Here is a 16723-nt window from a genome sequence, read left to right on the forward strand (position 1 = left end):
GCAGGAGCCGCTGTTCACGAGGCCGTGTCACAACGTGCGCCGGGAGGGAGGATCGGGCCGGGCTGTACCTGAGCAGAGTGAATGGTTTCACTGGTCTGTGCCCTGAGGGAGAAATTGGGAACTTCTCAAGTGATTTCAAGACCAGAAGCAACTGGGAGAGAGGAGCTGTGCCCTCCTGGGGAATATCGTGGCCATTCTTGTGTCTCCTAGAGAGAGACAGATCTTAGAAAGCCATGGCGTCTGAAAGGAGCTAAGCAAAGGCCAGCCCAGGAGACCAGAGGCAGCGAGCTGGGGTTTGTTTAGAGGGCGGAGGAGAACGTGGGCTCGCCATCCCTCTTAATTCTCTGCTTCTCTCTGCCCCCAGCCTCGGGGCTTTGGTCTGTGATCACAACTGTTATCCTGATGGCATTTCCTCCTTACTCTCGTCCAGTTCCCAGTACGGCCTCCCCTCCTGTTTCCAGCGCCTCCAATGATCCAGTGGGATCCTACTCTATCAACGGGATCCTGGGGATCCCTCGCTCCAATGGTGAGAAGAGGAAACGTGATGAAGGTAGGGAGGAGGGAAGAGGCTTGGCTTCCCTGTGCATGCTTTGTCCTTGGACTCAGGGCTCCGGTTTCGGCCCGGCCTCGCAGCTGCTCTGCTGGGAGATCAGTTTTAGTAGCAAAGCCCAGGTCCCCCCACTGCCCTGCTGGCTCCTGGAGAGGGAGGCAGGCTGCTGGTGGGGCCATCAGCTTCACCATCTGCTCAGCAGTCTTGGTGGCCTCACCTTCCACCGGGACTGCCCCTAATATCCCAGTGGGGTGCCAGGGGAGAAGCACAAACCAGGGACCTTGGGAGGGTTCAGGAAGTTGGGGGACAGCTGGTCTTTGACCCAAGGATGAGAGGCCGATCTGCCTTATTCTTACCTGATCCAACCCCTCAAAAGATGGGGGCGTGATGTCACGTGCAGCTGACCCCAGTGTCCTTTCTCTGTGACACATGGATTCTGCCCCCCATTGAGCTGGACACGGGCCCTCTGTACTCTTCTTCCCTATGGGAGGAGACACCACTCAGGCTCCTCTCTGTCCCTTCCCTTCCGTTCCCTATAATGTCTCAAGTGCAGCCAGCTGTTAGGCAGGGAGTTCAGGCGAGGGAGGAATGAAGAGGAGGAAGAGAGGGGAAAGGATACAGGAAGAGGGAGTGGTGGCCATGGGCCTGGGAGAGGTGTTTTACAAATGTTGGGATGTGAGGGGTCCCTTGGTGACCATCTGGTGATCTTCTCATGCATGAGCCCAGGGCGCAGGGCTGACCAGCCCAGACAAACGGAGACACCAGTGTCTCAAGCCTGCTTCCTGCCCCAGTCTCATGGTCCCTGCTGGGGAAGCAGTAACCTTCTGGTCTAGGGAGGTCTAGAGAATCTCCCATGAAATAGAATCCTCTAGAGATGAGCATACAGGGGGACTGCATACCCCTTCAGCCTGGACAGTCCCAATTTATGCCCTTTGTCTCTGTATCTTGGCCAGTCAGCATCTCCTTTTTCTCTCAAAAATGTCCTGTTTGGGCAATAAATCATGTGGCCATCCCAAGCACAGACAAGCCCTTGATTGGGGCGGCTTTAGAGGGTAAGGAGCAGAGAAAAGGAACAAAACTGAGCTTCCCTGGGCCCAGGCTGAGGGGAAAGAGAGTGTGAAAGCCCTGGCCTCCAGCAGAAGGGACAGGACAGGCCTAGGTCTGGCAAGACAGTGATGACCTGGTGCTGGCCTCCTTCCAGAAGCCCTAATGGCCTCGTTTCACAGGGAAACAGCTTGTCTGGCTCTATTTCTCCTTCTTCCAAAATATCCAAACCCATTTGGCTGCCACGGCCTTTGCCACTCACTAAATTTCATTGTGGTTGTTTTGGCGGCCACCCTCGATGGGCAGGGGGAGGCCTCGCGAAAGGCCCTAAGTCCTAACTCTCCCTGGGGGCTGACCATACTCCAGCCTTAGCCAGGTGCCCTGGCACCCCGAGTGGTTGGGAAGATTCTGCCTCAGGCCCCAAGGGTTTCTCCTTTAACCACTGGCCCCTGCATTTTTTAGAGTGTGAGATGTCCAGCAGGCAGGGCGGGGGAGGCCACAGGACCCCCTGTGTGCTCTCCCCTGTTGGTTCCCAGTTGGGGCCAAGCATGCCCTCTGCTTCCCGGGCTCCCGTGGGCCATGAGAGGAGGCCAAGAGTAGGGAGGCACTGGCATGAGGCTGTGGCCACCCTGGGTCAGGCCCCACTGGCCCAGAACAGACTGCTCTCCTCCCTGCAATTGATTACATTCATTGTTTCAAGCCAATTCAATTCAGTGAACCTTTTCCTGTGCATCAGCTGCAAGAAAGGCTTGGTGCTACAGGATCCCAAAGCAGAACAAGATATGATTCTTGTCCTTAAGGAGCTTCCAGTCTAGTGGGGCGTGTAAAACACGTGACCCCAGAAAGCAGAAAGCTCCATCAGATATCTGTGTTGTGATGGGGGGCCTGGGCCGCAGGCCATGGGAACTCAGAGTCAGGAGGGAGTAACCTGGCAGAAGGGGCCGCATTTTGAGGAGGAACCTGAACGATGGGTGAGGGGCATGTGCAGGGACGATGCAGGGTGAAATTCTGTCTGGTGGGGGAGCCTTAGGACCGGAGGGTGCTGTGGCGGGAAGGTGCAGATGTGCTCTGGCAGAGTTGCGAGGGCACTAGGGAAGGGCTGGGAGGGAAGCTCAGTAGATGGGTTAGGGCTACAGGGGACTAGGCCAAGACCGGACCAACTATAAGGAGTCTAGACTTTTTTCTGCAAGCATGAGTAGCCACTGAAAGTGTCTGAGCAGGAAGAGAGAAGAGCAGGGCCGGGTTTGGGAAGACCATCGTCCAGCAGAGTGACCGTGATGGGAGTGGGGAGACATCTCAGGAAGCAGTCAGTATCTCCTAGGTGAAGGATAATGGGGACTCTTAGGTGTCTCTTCCTGCTTAAACACTTCTCTCCTGGGCCTAGCCAGGGTACAAGGAGTATCAGAGGCCCTATTTCTTTTTTTTTTGGGGGGGGGGGAGGGGGTTGGTTCTCTGGCCTTGACTCCTGCTTCTCTTGACTAACCCCAAACCAGATGGAGCTGCCCTTTCCCTGGTGGAGGCCAGCACCTTTGAGGGAGGCTAGGTCTCCCTGACCTTCCCCCACCCACCCCTCAGGCCACGGTGCACACTTGACCTGTCAGATCCAGGTGGAAGGGAGAAGAAGGAAAGGAGAGAGCAAAGGCAGACCTTTCGCAGCCCTGTCCCCTCCCCCACCCTGGGTGCCTCCAAGCAGCCAGGCCCAGTTTGCATTAGGGAGCAGCTCAGATGATTAAGAATAGGAGAGATAATTATGTGTCAAGATGATGTAGCCCAAGTCTGCAGTCAGGCCAAGGTAGCACAGCAGCTGGCAGGCCGGTAGCAGGAGGCAGCCTCAGGCGTGGGCTGCAGACACCCAGGTATGTCCTTCAGCTACTGGGCCAGCACCGAGGGCTAAGAGAAAACCGACTTGGGGCACTGAGGGGTGTTGGGATGAGAACGGGGATCCATGTTGAGGGACTAGACCTTGGGGGAGTGGAGGGGCATATCTTCCTCCCGGAGGACCCCACTCTCCCTGCCAGGCTGGCTCTCCTTGGGCCCCACACACTGTGGCCTCTTTCTAGAAGTGCCATATCCCGAGGGTAAGCCGTGAGCCTGTCTGTCCTCAAGGAAACCACTCCCGCTCCCGCCTCTGGGTACGGTCCGGCCTATTCTTCAGCTCTAACAATGTCACGGTGGTGGGCATTAGCGAGGACAATCACTGCGGCGTGTGCTGGCATTATTGGAGACAATCTCAGCAGTAGTTATTGGTGTTCACAGTGATAATACCCAGAGCGTTATTGGCATTGGCACTCGGAATATGGACAGCGTTATTAGTATCTGCAGCAATCATATCTGTGGGGATATTAGTAAAGGGCCGATCAGCTGTGACTCTGGGGAGAAAGGAAACCCACAGTGGCTGTCAGCCTGCTTGAGACGCCTTCTCACACCCTGGCCATTGGAAGTACGGAAAAATTCCGGGGCTTTCCTTTGAGAAATATGCTAGTCAGGAAGCTTTGACACTCCCCACCTACCTGAGTCCAGGAGCCCCCAGAGTGGGACAGGTAGATGGGCCCGGGTAGATGAGGAAGCTGTGTCATGAAGTATCCAGAAGACAGGCTGTCCATCAGTCTGAGAAGGTAGATCCCCATTTAGTACCCTGCTAAAATCTCCGCCTCTTTTTGGCTACAATTCGGGGGGAGTATATTAGGGTCCTTGGGAGGGACCCTGTTTCCATGACTGTTGCATTCCCCGGTTTATGTGGCTGGAAGATACAGCCTCTCGATGTTTTCAGGCTGGGAAACCAAAGACCTTTGCCTTTACCCAGTTGCTCTCGGCCGTAGCCCAAAACATGGCTGTCCATCCGTGTTGTTGAAGCACGGAGCAGTTACATAACTTGTCCAAAAATCCAAATGAAGTCATATGGTATGAGTCTGTTGATCTGTGTGCGGGGAGGTGTGTTGGTATCATCCTTTGATGTGTGGGATTGCAGGGGGCCGTGATTTTGCATTCCATTAATTAGGTGCACAATGAATTGTGCAGTTGAGTGGAGCCAAACCGGTGCAGTTGTGCGTTTGCAGACAGGACGGGTTTGCACGGCCACTAACGGCTCAGTCCTGTCACTGCCTTTAATAGCTCCCTTCTGCTTTGGATGAAGCTATAACTGGAAAAAAGAGGCTTATTTCCTTAGTTAGTTTCCCTTCTCGAAGTCCCCGAGTGCGTTGCTCAGGTTAGACTTGGGGCCAATGAGGGGATTAGGCTGCGAACATGAGCAGCACCTGCCCTGTCCAGGAGCCCCGGCCTCGGGCAAGAGGAGGCTGTAAGACCCCCAGCGAGAAGGAGGATGCCAGGGGGAGGCCAGCAGGAAGTCCCCGGAGTGGCGTGGATGGGCAGCGTGGCTCGGTGGGGAGGGGTGTGGGCTCTGGAATGAGGCACACCCAGGGTTGAATCCTAGGGCCTTGCGCAAGTCACTTACCCTTCATCAGCTCGGTCTCCTCCGTAGAATGGAGATGGTAACAGCACTTATGTCACGGGGCTGTGGAGCAGGCTACACAAAATCACGAGGGTAGTGTTGAGTCAACTCCATCTTGGAAGATGGGTCGTTGGGGGTCTCTGGGGGAAGACCTAAATGGCAGGTTTATGTTTTGAGGGGAAATAAAGTCATGACAGAAGGAAACATTCGGGCACAGGCTCCCCCATCTTGGTGCGGGGAAAGCTAATGCTGGGATAAGCCAACCTGGATGGGACCAGGGCAGCGGGGGAGAGATGTCAGCCTCGCCTGTGTGACTTGGGAGGACCTTTGTGTAGCTCTGCTCAGTCATTTGCTCTGTGGTTATCCAGGGGGGCCGCGTGGCATCTCGTAGCGTCCGCAGGCATTTTAGATGTGTCTCAATAAATCTAGGACCCCCTTCTTTTCTAACGTGGAGGCACCCCTCCCTCCATCCATTGCTGTGCATTTCTGCTTCCACACGTAACTTTCTTTATCTAGGGAAACGTGTTTGTTGTTTCATGGACCCCATGTAATTTCTTACGTGGTTTATGCAAATGTGGGTGTGTTTTCTACCATGCTGAGATCTTTGGGTGAAAAGGGGTGTGGAACGCCATGCACTGGGCAGGCGTGCCATCTTCCGGGTGATGATGGAGAGATGGAGAGATGATTGGAGAGATGACCAGATGCGAGCAGGTGCGTTTCCACCAGTACTAGTGAGCGGGGAGAGCTCGAAGCTAGGCCTGAGTGTGTTAAGGGTCCACAGTACTAAGACACAGGTGTGCATACAGAGTTTTGCCCAAAGGGCCCCGTAGGCATCACCTTGCATTCTGTTGGCAAATGGATGGGCTGTCCTGAGCCTGCCTCCAGCTTTGCTCGGGGCCGAAGGCTGGGGAGACTGAGGCTGGGAACCCTGACACCCTCAGGCTGTGTGGGAGTCGTCTCTCAGAAACCTCACAGCCCCTGCCTTGAAGAGGAGCCTGGTCTCCCAGTCTCAGGGTCTCGGTCTTCTACCTGCCTGTCTTTCGGGATCTCTCAGTGTCTGTCTGTCTCTTATTTGCTCTAGTCGAGGTATACACTGATCCTGCCCACATTAGAGGAGGTGGAGGTTTGCATCTGGTCTGGACTTTAAGAGGTATGGGGGCCAGAGGGAACGTGGTGTGGGGGTCAGGGGAAAGAGCCGGGGGGGTGGCGGTTAGAGACTATTCAGAGAGTGGGCTCCTGAGAGCCAAGGAGCAGAGAAGGAGGAGGTGGGTCAGGCTTCCACTGGGAAACCAAGAGGCTAACAGAGTCTCGGGGCCTGGATCACTTCCGCCATGGGCCAGCGCTGGGTTCGGGGGCGGAGGCCCCGGTGGCCTGGAGGGTCAGGCGCTCAGTGGATGGGGGGTACTTTTCCCAGCCCTTGGAAAAACAAAGAGCAGATCGGGTAGTAAAACAAAAGCAAAGGAGACCTGGAAGCACCTGACAGCCCTAATTCATCACGGCCCAAGTTTTTTCCTGTGTTCCCATTATATTTGTTTGTAAAAGTGGAAATCAATTTTGAAGGTAATTTTCTGGAAAGAATGGAAGGGAGGTGGGAGGGCCGGATAAGGCAGAGATGGTAAAAGGAAAAATTTAGGCCAGGCACAGCCCAGGGGCAGCTCTTGGCAAGGTGAAAGAAAATTGCATATTCAATCTCCATCCATGAATCTCCCTCACTGCTGCCCGCCTCCTGCTTGAAAACAATGAAGGCTTTTTCCCAACGCTGGGCAGGGCCTCGGTATCAGCCCCACTTTAACTTCAGGGTCATTAATTCCCTGATTATTGAAGGAGAAGAGAGGGTTGCAGCACCTTCAATTCCAAAGGCACACCCCCCCCCCCCATGTGATCAAGCCCGGGCTGGGGTGGGGCGGGGGGCAGCCCGGGTGAGGTGAGGTGGTGTTGCAGAAGACCAGAGGGGTGGGGAGGGAGGAAATGGGGAGCCAACTGGACTGGGGGGAAGGAAGCCAGGAGGAGGGTGGAAGAAGGCAGTCATTACTGCATACCTCTGTTGTGTTGTTATTGCAAATTAAAAGTAGCATGTTCCACTCCACAGCTATCTTTGGGGAGGGAGGGGCACCGAGGGAGGTGGGGGATCTTATCATTGCTTCTTCAGCAGACCAGCCGTGGTGTCACCGTGTGAGGTGACATTTGAATTTACAATTCCGCTGAGAAAAGCCATTAATTCACAAATTAACATTTCTCCCTCTCCCTCTCTCTTTAACACTCTCTCCCTCTCTCACATGGATGTGCAAGCAATTGAAAAGACAAAGGAAATAGCCTTAAGGAAGAGACTTTACTGCTAGTCTGTCTGTGCCGAGATTGCTCCCCCTGCTTCCAGATAGATAAACCAATTACCTGAGCAGCCCTGCTCCTGGCCGCCCGCGATCGCCTCCTTTTGTGGGCTGCCTCCATGGCTGGATCACACTCGGTGTATCTCATTAATGTAAACCAGGCATGCCCTGGCCACCAGTCTCTCTTCCCCACTCTTTCTGGAGGGGCAGCGGGAGGAGTGCCGGTGTCAGAAAAGGCAGACGAGGAGGACCCCGGGGAAGAGGAGAGGCTGCACTGCCCAGCTGCCAGGCCCTGGGACTTGGGGTGCGCCCACAGTCCCGGAGGAGGTGATGGGGGAAGCCTGCAGGTGAGCATTCCTTGGTAGGCTGGCGTGGGCGGACGCTTAGAGGCAGAGGCAGGGGCCAGAGCCTGACTCGCCCAGGCCCGCAGGGCCGTTTTCTGTGGCCCTTTGGTCCAGATGCAGAGGACTGGCAGAAGCAGAGAGGGACCCACGCACTCCTTGCACGGGAAGAGCTTAGGGAAGTTTTGTTGAGTATACACCATGTCAGCGGGCCAGGAGTCGGCCCGAAGGAGCTGGTAGGGGTGCCGAGGAGGGTCTAGAAGACTCCTCGAGGCTGTACCGTGTTGCAGATTCCTTAACCTAAACCCAGGACTGGGGCACAGTTATGTCTGTTTGCCACCCAACCCTTACACCTGTACCGAGCCGTCCGCTTCCTTTCTCAGAGAACACTCACCCAGCAGGGTGGCCTGGGTGGCAGTGTGCTCTCAGAACTCTGGTGTGAGTTTACATCGCGGGCAACGGAATCGCAGAACCTCTTTTGGCTTTTACTCTCCTCCAGGCCCTGGCCAGGGACTGTAAGAAAACATTATATTGGCAGAGGGAAGCTGAGCAGAGTTTGAGGTTCTCAGAGGAGACGAGGACGTACTCTGTGGATTATTGCTGGGATTATATGATTCCACACGCACGATAGTACTTAGCCCGGGTCACGGATTCTGCGCCTCATGAGGCAGGTCCTATGAGAGTCCAGAAACCAAATGCACATGAAGGTAGTCATTTGTCTAGACAAGCGCCCGAGTTTAACTGCATCAACACAACTCAACCTATGTTCATTTTCCAACAAAGATTCAAAACCTGGCTACTGTCCACGCCAGTCCAAGAAAGAGCTAAGCTTCAAAGGTCAGCATTCACTAAGCCACCAAAAAAACAAAACAAAAAAAAATCCACTCATGAACACACGTTCATTGTTATGATTATATCTTCCTAGTAACCTGGGAAATTAGACCGTTCATACCTGAGGGGGGAGTTTTCCTATCTTAGTTGGATCACATATTTTAGCCAAACTTTCTGGGTAATGTTGGCCATGAGCCTGTTGAACACCGACCATGTCGTTATACAGAGGTAGGGGTAGGTCATGCTGGTATTTTCTTAAGACCTTTTTCCTTGTCATCTGTGCTTACGTGGACTTACGTGTGTCTGTGGGGAAGCCCTAGGACTTAGCCATGGCAGTGGACATAGGCATGTGCAGTGAACATAGGTGCCTGAATTGCTACATAAGTCTCTGCGTTTACGCCAGAGACTGGCAGCCAAATCATTAACCAGCGCAGTCTCCCGGCCAGTTCATGCTGCTGTGGATAAAGAGTTCCGTTTGGTTGTTTGAGGAAGTATGTTGAGGTTTAGCACGAAAGAGAATTTTTCTCATAAGGTGCCAAAAGGTCGGAATAGGTAGGTGGACTCTCCCCCCACCCCCACCCCCACCCCCCAGGAGAGAAGGTACAGATTTGCAGTCGAGGGGCCTGTATGTGTCCCTCCGCCACTGGAACTTGTGCTGGGGAACCACAGCATCGCAACTTTTCCAGCAAGGGCCGCCTCCTGCCCCCACCCCTGCGTCTGTGCACTCCTGCGCACCGCGCACGCGAGCCCATTTTGTCAGACTAGGTCTTCGCCTCCGAGTCTTCCACTCAGTGACTACCTTCCAGCCCTGCCCGGTAGGCATCGTTCTCCTTCCTCCACCGGCAAGGGCACCAAGCGAGAAATCCGCTGCCTCAGCTCTGCCCTTCTCCCCCAAGTGCAGGCTAGGGATGCAGGAGGGAGGAGCCGGGCCCTGCTGCTCTCGGGCTCACCTTCCCAGGCGCCTCCTCCTCTGCAGGCCGGGGAGGGGGCAGCTGGGAAGCGCAGGGGCATGGGGGACACTTCAGAGAAAGGGTCCGGAAGGCAGGTAGGCTGGGGAGACCCCGAGTGCTGCTGCCGGAGGGGTGGATCCGAGCAGCCTCTGGACCTTGGCTGGCTGCCCACGGAGGAGCCCTGAGCTCAGGGCGGGACCCCTTCCCTGCCTGCCATCGCCAGGGCCATGGTGGCCACAGGACTCTCCCGGACCCTCCCCATTCTGCCCTGTGTGTGTGTGTGGGGGGGGGGGGGGGTGAAAAAGCAAGGAGGCTTGGGGGAGGGCCGGACCTGGCTCTGGGGCTGGGAGACAGATCACGAGCCTCAGAGCCGAGTTGCAGCAGCGCCAGTAATTCAAACCATCCTGACCCTTCGGTGAACCCGAACCTGCTGACCTTGACAACACCAGACAAGGGAGGCCTCACAAACCTCAACCTGCACGAAGGCCTCGCCTTCTCTCCTTCCTGTACTTGGAGCCCTGTGGCCCAGCCTCCAGGTGGCTCCTAATTTGGCTGTCCCCACCAAATGTCAGCATCTCTGCCTCCCTGAAGTACCCGCCCGCCTGCCTGCCTCAAAGCACCCTCTGTGTTTGGCTCCACTGGAGACAGTACATGGGCATCTCACGGGGTGGGGGTGGGGGGGGCTGCAGGGCCAGGTCAAGGAATTCTCCTTTAAATAGGGCTTTTTAAAAAAAGGTGTATTTATTTTTGAGAGAGAGTGAGAGAGAGACACAGAGAACACAAGCAGGGGAGCGGCAGAGAGAGAGGGAGAGAGAGAATCCCAAGCAGGCTCCCAGCTGTTAGCGCAGAGCCCAACTCGGGGCTCGATCCCAGGAACGCAAGATCATGACCTGAGCGGAAATCGAGAGCCGAATGCTTAACTGACTGAGCCACCCAGGCGCCCGTAAATTGGGGCTTTTACGCCTTGCCCGTTCTCCTCCTGCCTGAGGCTTCATCTTGTCTAGAAACATGGCGTGTGTGTGTGTGTGCGCGCGCGCGCGCGCGCGCGCGCGCGTGCGCGGTCTGAGTGCACACAGGGGCAGGGATAAAATGTGATGGAGACAGAGCGGACAGAGGAGGGAAGAAAAGCCGGAGGAAAGCAGCCACAGGAACCTGCATTAAAGTAAATGCAGTTTATGAAGTTTATGCTTTCCTCCTAGGGAGAGCTGGATTCTATCCAACAGCCTCTCAGAGCCTGGCAAACAGCTCCTGAAGCAGAAAGTGCGGGCAGGAGCTCAAGCAAGCCAGTGACAGAGGGAGAGATGCGTGGACACATGCACTCTTTCTCTCTCTCCTCCCCATCCCCCCCCCCCCCCACCTCTTCCGCCAGGTCTCCCTAGGCCACTGCAAAGTCTGGGACGGCAGGGTGGGGGTGGGGGTTGGTGGTTTGGTGGGAGTGACTCCAGGACCTTCACTTTCTTTCCCTCTCACTTCCCCAGCCCCCCTCCTCATCTCCTTTGGTGGCGTGGCCAACCCAGACACATGGGCAACGTGGACACCTGGGTGGACTGGTGGTGTGGCAAGCTGGGCCGAGGGTTATGTGAGCAGTGTGGACCCTGGGGCAGCCGGCTGGTGGAAGCTGCCCCGGGTGAGGGACAGCGCAGTGAGGATGGTCTTGGGGTGGTAGGCGTGAGGCCTAAGTAGTAGAAAGGACCAGAACGTGGTCTCCCAGGGAGCTGCCTTTTTTTTCTGAGGCTGGGATTCATTTTCTCCGGTACCTTGGTCTAGGCCAACTGGGTACCTTGCAGCTACTGAAGACAGCTGCTGGAGTCTCTTAAGCAGAAACGATTAGCAACCGTATTTTTTCTGGGAATTCAGAGGAAACAAATGGTTGACAAGGTTAGGATACCCGCGTTCTCAGAGGGACTTACAAGCAAGGTGGGATAGCTGCCCTTCTAGACCTTTCTTCATGTGCACAGGCACGCAGGTTCGTGTGTGCGTACGCTAATAATATGTAAGTGGGCCTTGACTTTAGAGGAAAGGGGAGTGTCCGGTAAGGCTGTCACTCGGCCCGGGTGGGGGCATGGCGCTCCCTTGCCCCTGTGCCTCATCTGGGGATGGGAAGTGGGGAGAAGAAGTCTGGCTCCCGTCTCTTCCTGGGAACTCTGCGTCCCTGTTCAAGTTCTGCCAGGAGCTGGGACAGAGGAGGACAGCAGAGGTAGAGTCATCCGAAGGCAGGGCGTCCAGAGAAGAGTCAGAGGGAAAGTGTAGGGTGGGCAGAATTTGCTGATTGCGGAGGACGCTCTGGAAGCCAGGAGATGCCAGGCATGGAGGGAGGCAGAAACTGGCCAAGGATGGCTCTCGCCCTTTCTCTCCCCTTCTCTCCCCTTTCCCCTCCCTCCTTCCCTTATCCCTCCCCTCTTCCCGCCACACATCTTTATTGGTTCCGGTAATAGCGTTGATTTGCATGTCAGGCAAAGCCTTGCTACGCACACAAAAAGAAAACCCCAGCCGTGGCGGTGTGGCAGTGTCAGCTCTCGCTGTTGTTCGACAGTGTAAAATTAAATTAATAAAGCCCCCAACACAGGAAAACATAACAGGAAATTAATGGCCTTTACTGTCGCTCTGATGCAGTCATTTGCAACCCTGCTTTCCGCACCAAAGACTTCATAAATGCAAGCAGTTTCTCTAAACAAGCATACTTAGGGCGGCCTGGTATGTAATTTTTCGCCTTGCTTGTGTCCTTTGAGCTAACAAAGCCCCCTTCCCTCCCGGCTCCAGAGAGGTTTCTAACTGGTTCTGGCCCCAGCTGGAATCCAGCACCAGGCAGGAGGCCCCAGCCCCTCCCTGAGAGCTCATGTAGGGCTGAAGGAGGACACAGGTCCCACACAGACAGACCCTCTGCTAGCCCCCCTTCCCCACTGGCGGCTCTGCTAGCCCCCCTTCCCCACTGGCGGCCGGGGAACCTGGAGTCCCAGCCTCGGCCAGCAAAAAGACACAGTACGTGCTCTCCGGCAGGAAAGCTGATCACTCTGGGGAAGTCACCCAATCCCACCCAGTACTCACCCCTCCGCTTTCTCTGTGCATTTCAGTTGTCTGTCCACTACCTGTTTGCTCCCCTCCCATCACTGGCTCTGGCCTTCCCTTCCCTCCAGCTTCATCTCTAACTGCTTACCCTCCTCTACTTCGTATATGAGTCGCACACACTCACGCTGGCTGTGCGTTGGCCGTGGGTGCCCACGCCCTTCTTTGCTACAGGTAACCCGGGGCTTCTGGGAGGAGCAAAGGGACCTCTTACTCAGAAGGGGGAAAGTAACCGACCTGGCATAAATTCTCCGTGGAGTTCTAGGTCTCCCCCTTATCTCCCTCTTATCTACTGTTTGGTTACAAAATATGAGGGCCCTAAGTGATCATTCAGGCCATCCCTCTGTCCTTGGGCAAATTTCCTATAAACCATTTCAGAGGGCTGAGAGCCTATGGTTTTGCTTTGGTGTGTAAATAGTGGAATATTGACAAAACTTACACTTACTTCTTTGGGGAGCTGTGTATCAATGCGGGCCCAGGTGCCCACTGTGTTGGGATGTATGAGAGGAACACGTAACGAGGACTTGGGTCTCCAGGAACGTACAGTCTGCTGGGGGAGGCAAGGCTATCACACATCAGACAATAAGCTCTTAATTAAATGCTAAACCATGTGGCGGAGCATCCAATAGGAATCCGAGGAAGTGGCTAGAAGGGCAAGCAGGAGATGGGACTTGAGCCTGGGAGTGGCCAAGATGCAGACAGACTGTCTCCAGAGACCCCCTCCCGTGTGGAGGGGGGCCCAGTGGCTGTGCTGAGGGTGGTGACAAGGCAAAGCCTCAGATTCTTGAAGGTCATCTGGTCTTATCTGCCACTCACATAGGACTCTCCCTTCCAGCAGTTCTGCATGACAGGCCACTGCCCCTGCCTGGACATAGGACATAGATGGACGGTTGTCATTGTTAGCACCACTGCCTTTATACTGAGTCTCGGTAGTGTTGAGGGAAACACCTTGGAATCCGAATGTCTGGATGTGGGGTCTATCTCTACTCCTTGCTTGCTGTGGGACCTTTGGCTATTTACATAATCTCTCTGAATCTCAGTTTCCTCATCTTTAAAATAGCGACGACAACATTAACCCCTTATTAGAGTGGTGGTAAAGATCTCCCTCTGACACTCTCTCTTCTCTCCCTCCCTCCCACCCTTCCTTCCATTCGTTCCACCTGATTTGCTGAGTGCCTGGAAAAACACTGGGCTGAGCCCTGGGTGGATTTTAGTTTCCTGCACTTGAGGAAGGTTTTTCACCATCCTGGTTACCCATCTCTGAATTCATTCTTGACAAAGTCCCTCCTACGTGAACACTGAACTCTACAGACAGTCTAGCCAATGCCAAGATCAGTAGAACCATGGCCGCTCTCCATCTGGAGAGTCTGCGTCCATACGGTAGCCTAAGATTACATTCGATTTTTTTAGCAGCTCTGTCACACTCAAGATCATATTGAGTTCGTGGTCAACTAAAACCTCGAGATCTTTTTCACATCAATTGCTATCAAGCCAGGTCTACCCCATTCTGCACTTGTATAATTGATTTTTTTAACCTAAACATAGGGCATTCCATTTATCCCTGTTGAATTTCATCTCGTTGGTTTGGGCTCTTAATTCCACCTGATTAAGTAAGATCACAAGGATGTCTTCTGTAGCATCATCCTAGTAGGGTTTTTTTTACAAGAAGTATTGGCCTTTAAAATAAAGGAGAGGGTTAAGCAGCTGACTTGACGAGATGGAGCCCCGCATTGGGCTCCCCACTGGGTGTGGCACCTGCTTAAGATTCTCTCTCTCCTAGTCTCTCTGCCTCTCTTTCTCTCTCTCCCTCAAAATAAATAAACATCAAAATATAAAATAAAGGAGAGACAATGCCCCACCAGCGAAAACCTCCCTTCTGGTTGTAATAAACGAATGCTTTAGGTACGATTGAGCCCAGCAGCCATCAACCATTTCACTTTTCTTCATCTTGTCCATAAAATTAGGAAGGAGAGTCTTTGTGAAATGTTTACATGCACAACATCCACAGCATTTTCTTAATCGATTAAAGAACGCAATTTAAGTTGGTGAACAGATCTATATATAAAACAGGGCAGGACTGGGGTGCCTGGGTGGCTCAGTCGGTTAAGTGTCCGACTTCGGCCCAGGTCATGATCTCACAGTTCATGAATTCGAGCCCTGCATCAGGCTCTATGCTGACAGCTTGGACCCTGGAGCCTGCTTCGGATTCTGTGTCTCCCTCTCTCTCTCTGCACCTCCCCAGCTCATGCTCGCACTCTGTCTCTGTCAAAAATAAATAGACTTGAAAAAGATTTTTTTTAAAAAGGGCAGGATGATTTACAAAAGTAAACAGAATGCGGTTCTTGACTGCAGGAAGCTTCTAATCCAGTAGGGAGGTTAACTGTGTACATCACAATACAAGCAGAATGTGATAGGGGCTATGATCAAGGTATAAAGCACTACGATGAATTGTTTCTTTGAAAAAGAAAGAGCGGTTGCTTCCAACCAGGGCAGTTCAGGAGGTTCTAGTGGGGTTTGCATTTGATATCTAATCATTGATATCTAATTAATGTGCCACAACTTCTCAGTGAGCGCATACAGGTCCCAGGCATCCATGTTCCTTCCTGGTGCCCACAGATTAACTGTATAATAATTTCTCCTATAAGATTTCCGCACCCTGGCATTAAACTTATCAAAGCGTTATTTGCAGACGCGTACCTTTCCCCCTTTTGCAGGGCAGATGGCATTGAGTTTTGTCACTGCTACGTCCTTCCATTATGACTTCTCAAGGATTATCAACAAAACATTTAGGATCCTACCTACTTTTCCCCCCAGGGTCCTGGTGCATGAATTATCTGGGTCTGGGAAAGTTAAGTCCATTGAAATTGTTAGGAGTGACCTGCCGGGCCCCCTCCTGACCTGGGCAACTCCTGCTGGTCCTGTTTTGAAGATTCTTTCTCTGAGGGAGAAGGCCAAGGCAAGCTGAGGGTCGAGAAGTTCTTCCTTGTCTCCCCCCCTTTTTTTTTCCTTCAGTATTACCTCCCTTTCCCAAGTACTGAGCCCTAAACCTGCCTTCCTTTTTGTTCTTTCTTCAAACATAGCTATCGAAGGCCCTTTTTTGTTGTCTCAGCTTGTTCTGAGCTTCTGTCTTCCTGACAGGTTCATGCTACTCTCATATCCATCCTTGGTTATGGTCCCCTCCTCCCATCTGTTGTGTGTCCTTTTTAAGAGGGGAAAAAAATAACTTTCGTCTGATGATCAGTGCAATACATGCTCATTGTAAAATATTTGGAAGATAAAGTAAATTTTTACAAAATCACCCATAATCTCCTCTCTGAGAGATAACCGCTCTTAAATTTGGTATAATCTTTATAGTCTTTTTTTTTCTTCTGTGCATATATAATTTTTTATCAAAATTGGAATGATACTGTATATACAGCTTGTGTCTTGCTATTTTCACTTAACATTCCATAGGACCATTTTCACATATCATTAAATATTCTTTGAAAACACGATTTTTTAATGGCTGCATAATCTTCCACTGTTCGGTGTACATGTCCTTTTAAAATCTAGGCTCATCATATTTTAAAGCTTATCCGTGTGCAACAACAATGACTTTCCTTAAATGCCCTTCTCTTTCAAGCCCTCCCCCACTCCAACCCCCTTTGTTTTGTCGGGTTGATTATTTGAGCTTGTAGAGGCGGAATTTCATTTTTAGAGCACCCTGTCTTTGTGGAATCATATTCCCTTGTAGAATCTCTTGCCATGGGATCGCACGACCATTCTTTCCCTCCACGTGTAACAGTTTGCTTTCCTCAAGTTGGATCCTGTCCAATGCCTCCTTCCTTTGCTACCGTCAAATCCAGACATGGTTGCTTTCTCCCCAGATCCCCATCACATCCTTTTGATCAGTTTTTGTTTCTTGGTCAGACTTAAGCGGCTTGGAATAGTGAAACTGAGAACCTCAGTCCCCATCCTAACAATGACTAGCTGTGTGACATGGGAAAATTGCTCAATCTTTCTGAGCCTTTTTTTTTTTTTTTTGGATTTAAGAAGGAATCATATTCAATGATCTCCATAATAATTTACAGCTGTAAAATGCAATGACACCGAATCCAGAGCAGCAATTTCCTTTGTTGCTTCTTTCTTCTTCTAAAAGGTAAACTGTTGAGCGAGGCAAGCTAAGAATT

At 52.8% G+C, this 16723-nt stretch overlaps 1 protein-coding gene across 7 annotated transcripts in view; it reads left to right on the forward strand.

Annotated features, from left to right (window-relative positions):
• PAX2 (paired box 2) overlaps positions 1–16723 on the forward strand; it is an 89458-nt gene that overhangs the window by 42796 nt on the left and 29939 nt on the right. For 4 of the 7 annotated variants that reach the window (XM_045040573.1, XM_045040574.1, XM_045040575.1 and 1 more), the window contains exons 6-7: positions 431–550; positions 6124–6192. In XM_045040573.1, coding sequence (XP_044896508.1) covers positions 431–550; positions 6124–6192 — 189 coding nt within the window. The remainder of the gene's footprint in view (positions 1–430; positions 551–6123; positions 6193–16723) is intronic. The other 3 variants (XM_045040577.1, XM_045040578.1, XM_045040579.1) reach the window with 1 other exon arrangement.

This window comes from Felis catus, chromosome D2, assembly GCF_018350175.1.
Source record: "Felis catus isolate Fca126 chromosome D2, F.catus_Fca126_mat1.0, whole genome shotgun sequence".
Lineage (NCBI taxonomy): Eukaryota > Metazoa > Chordata > Mammalia > Carnivora > Felidae > Felis > Felis catus.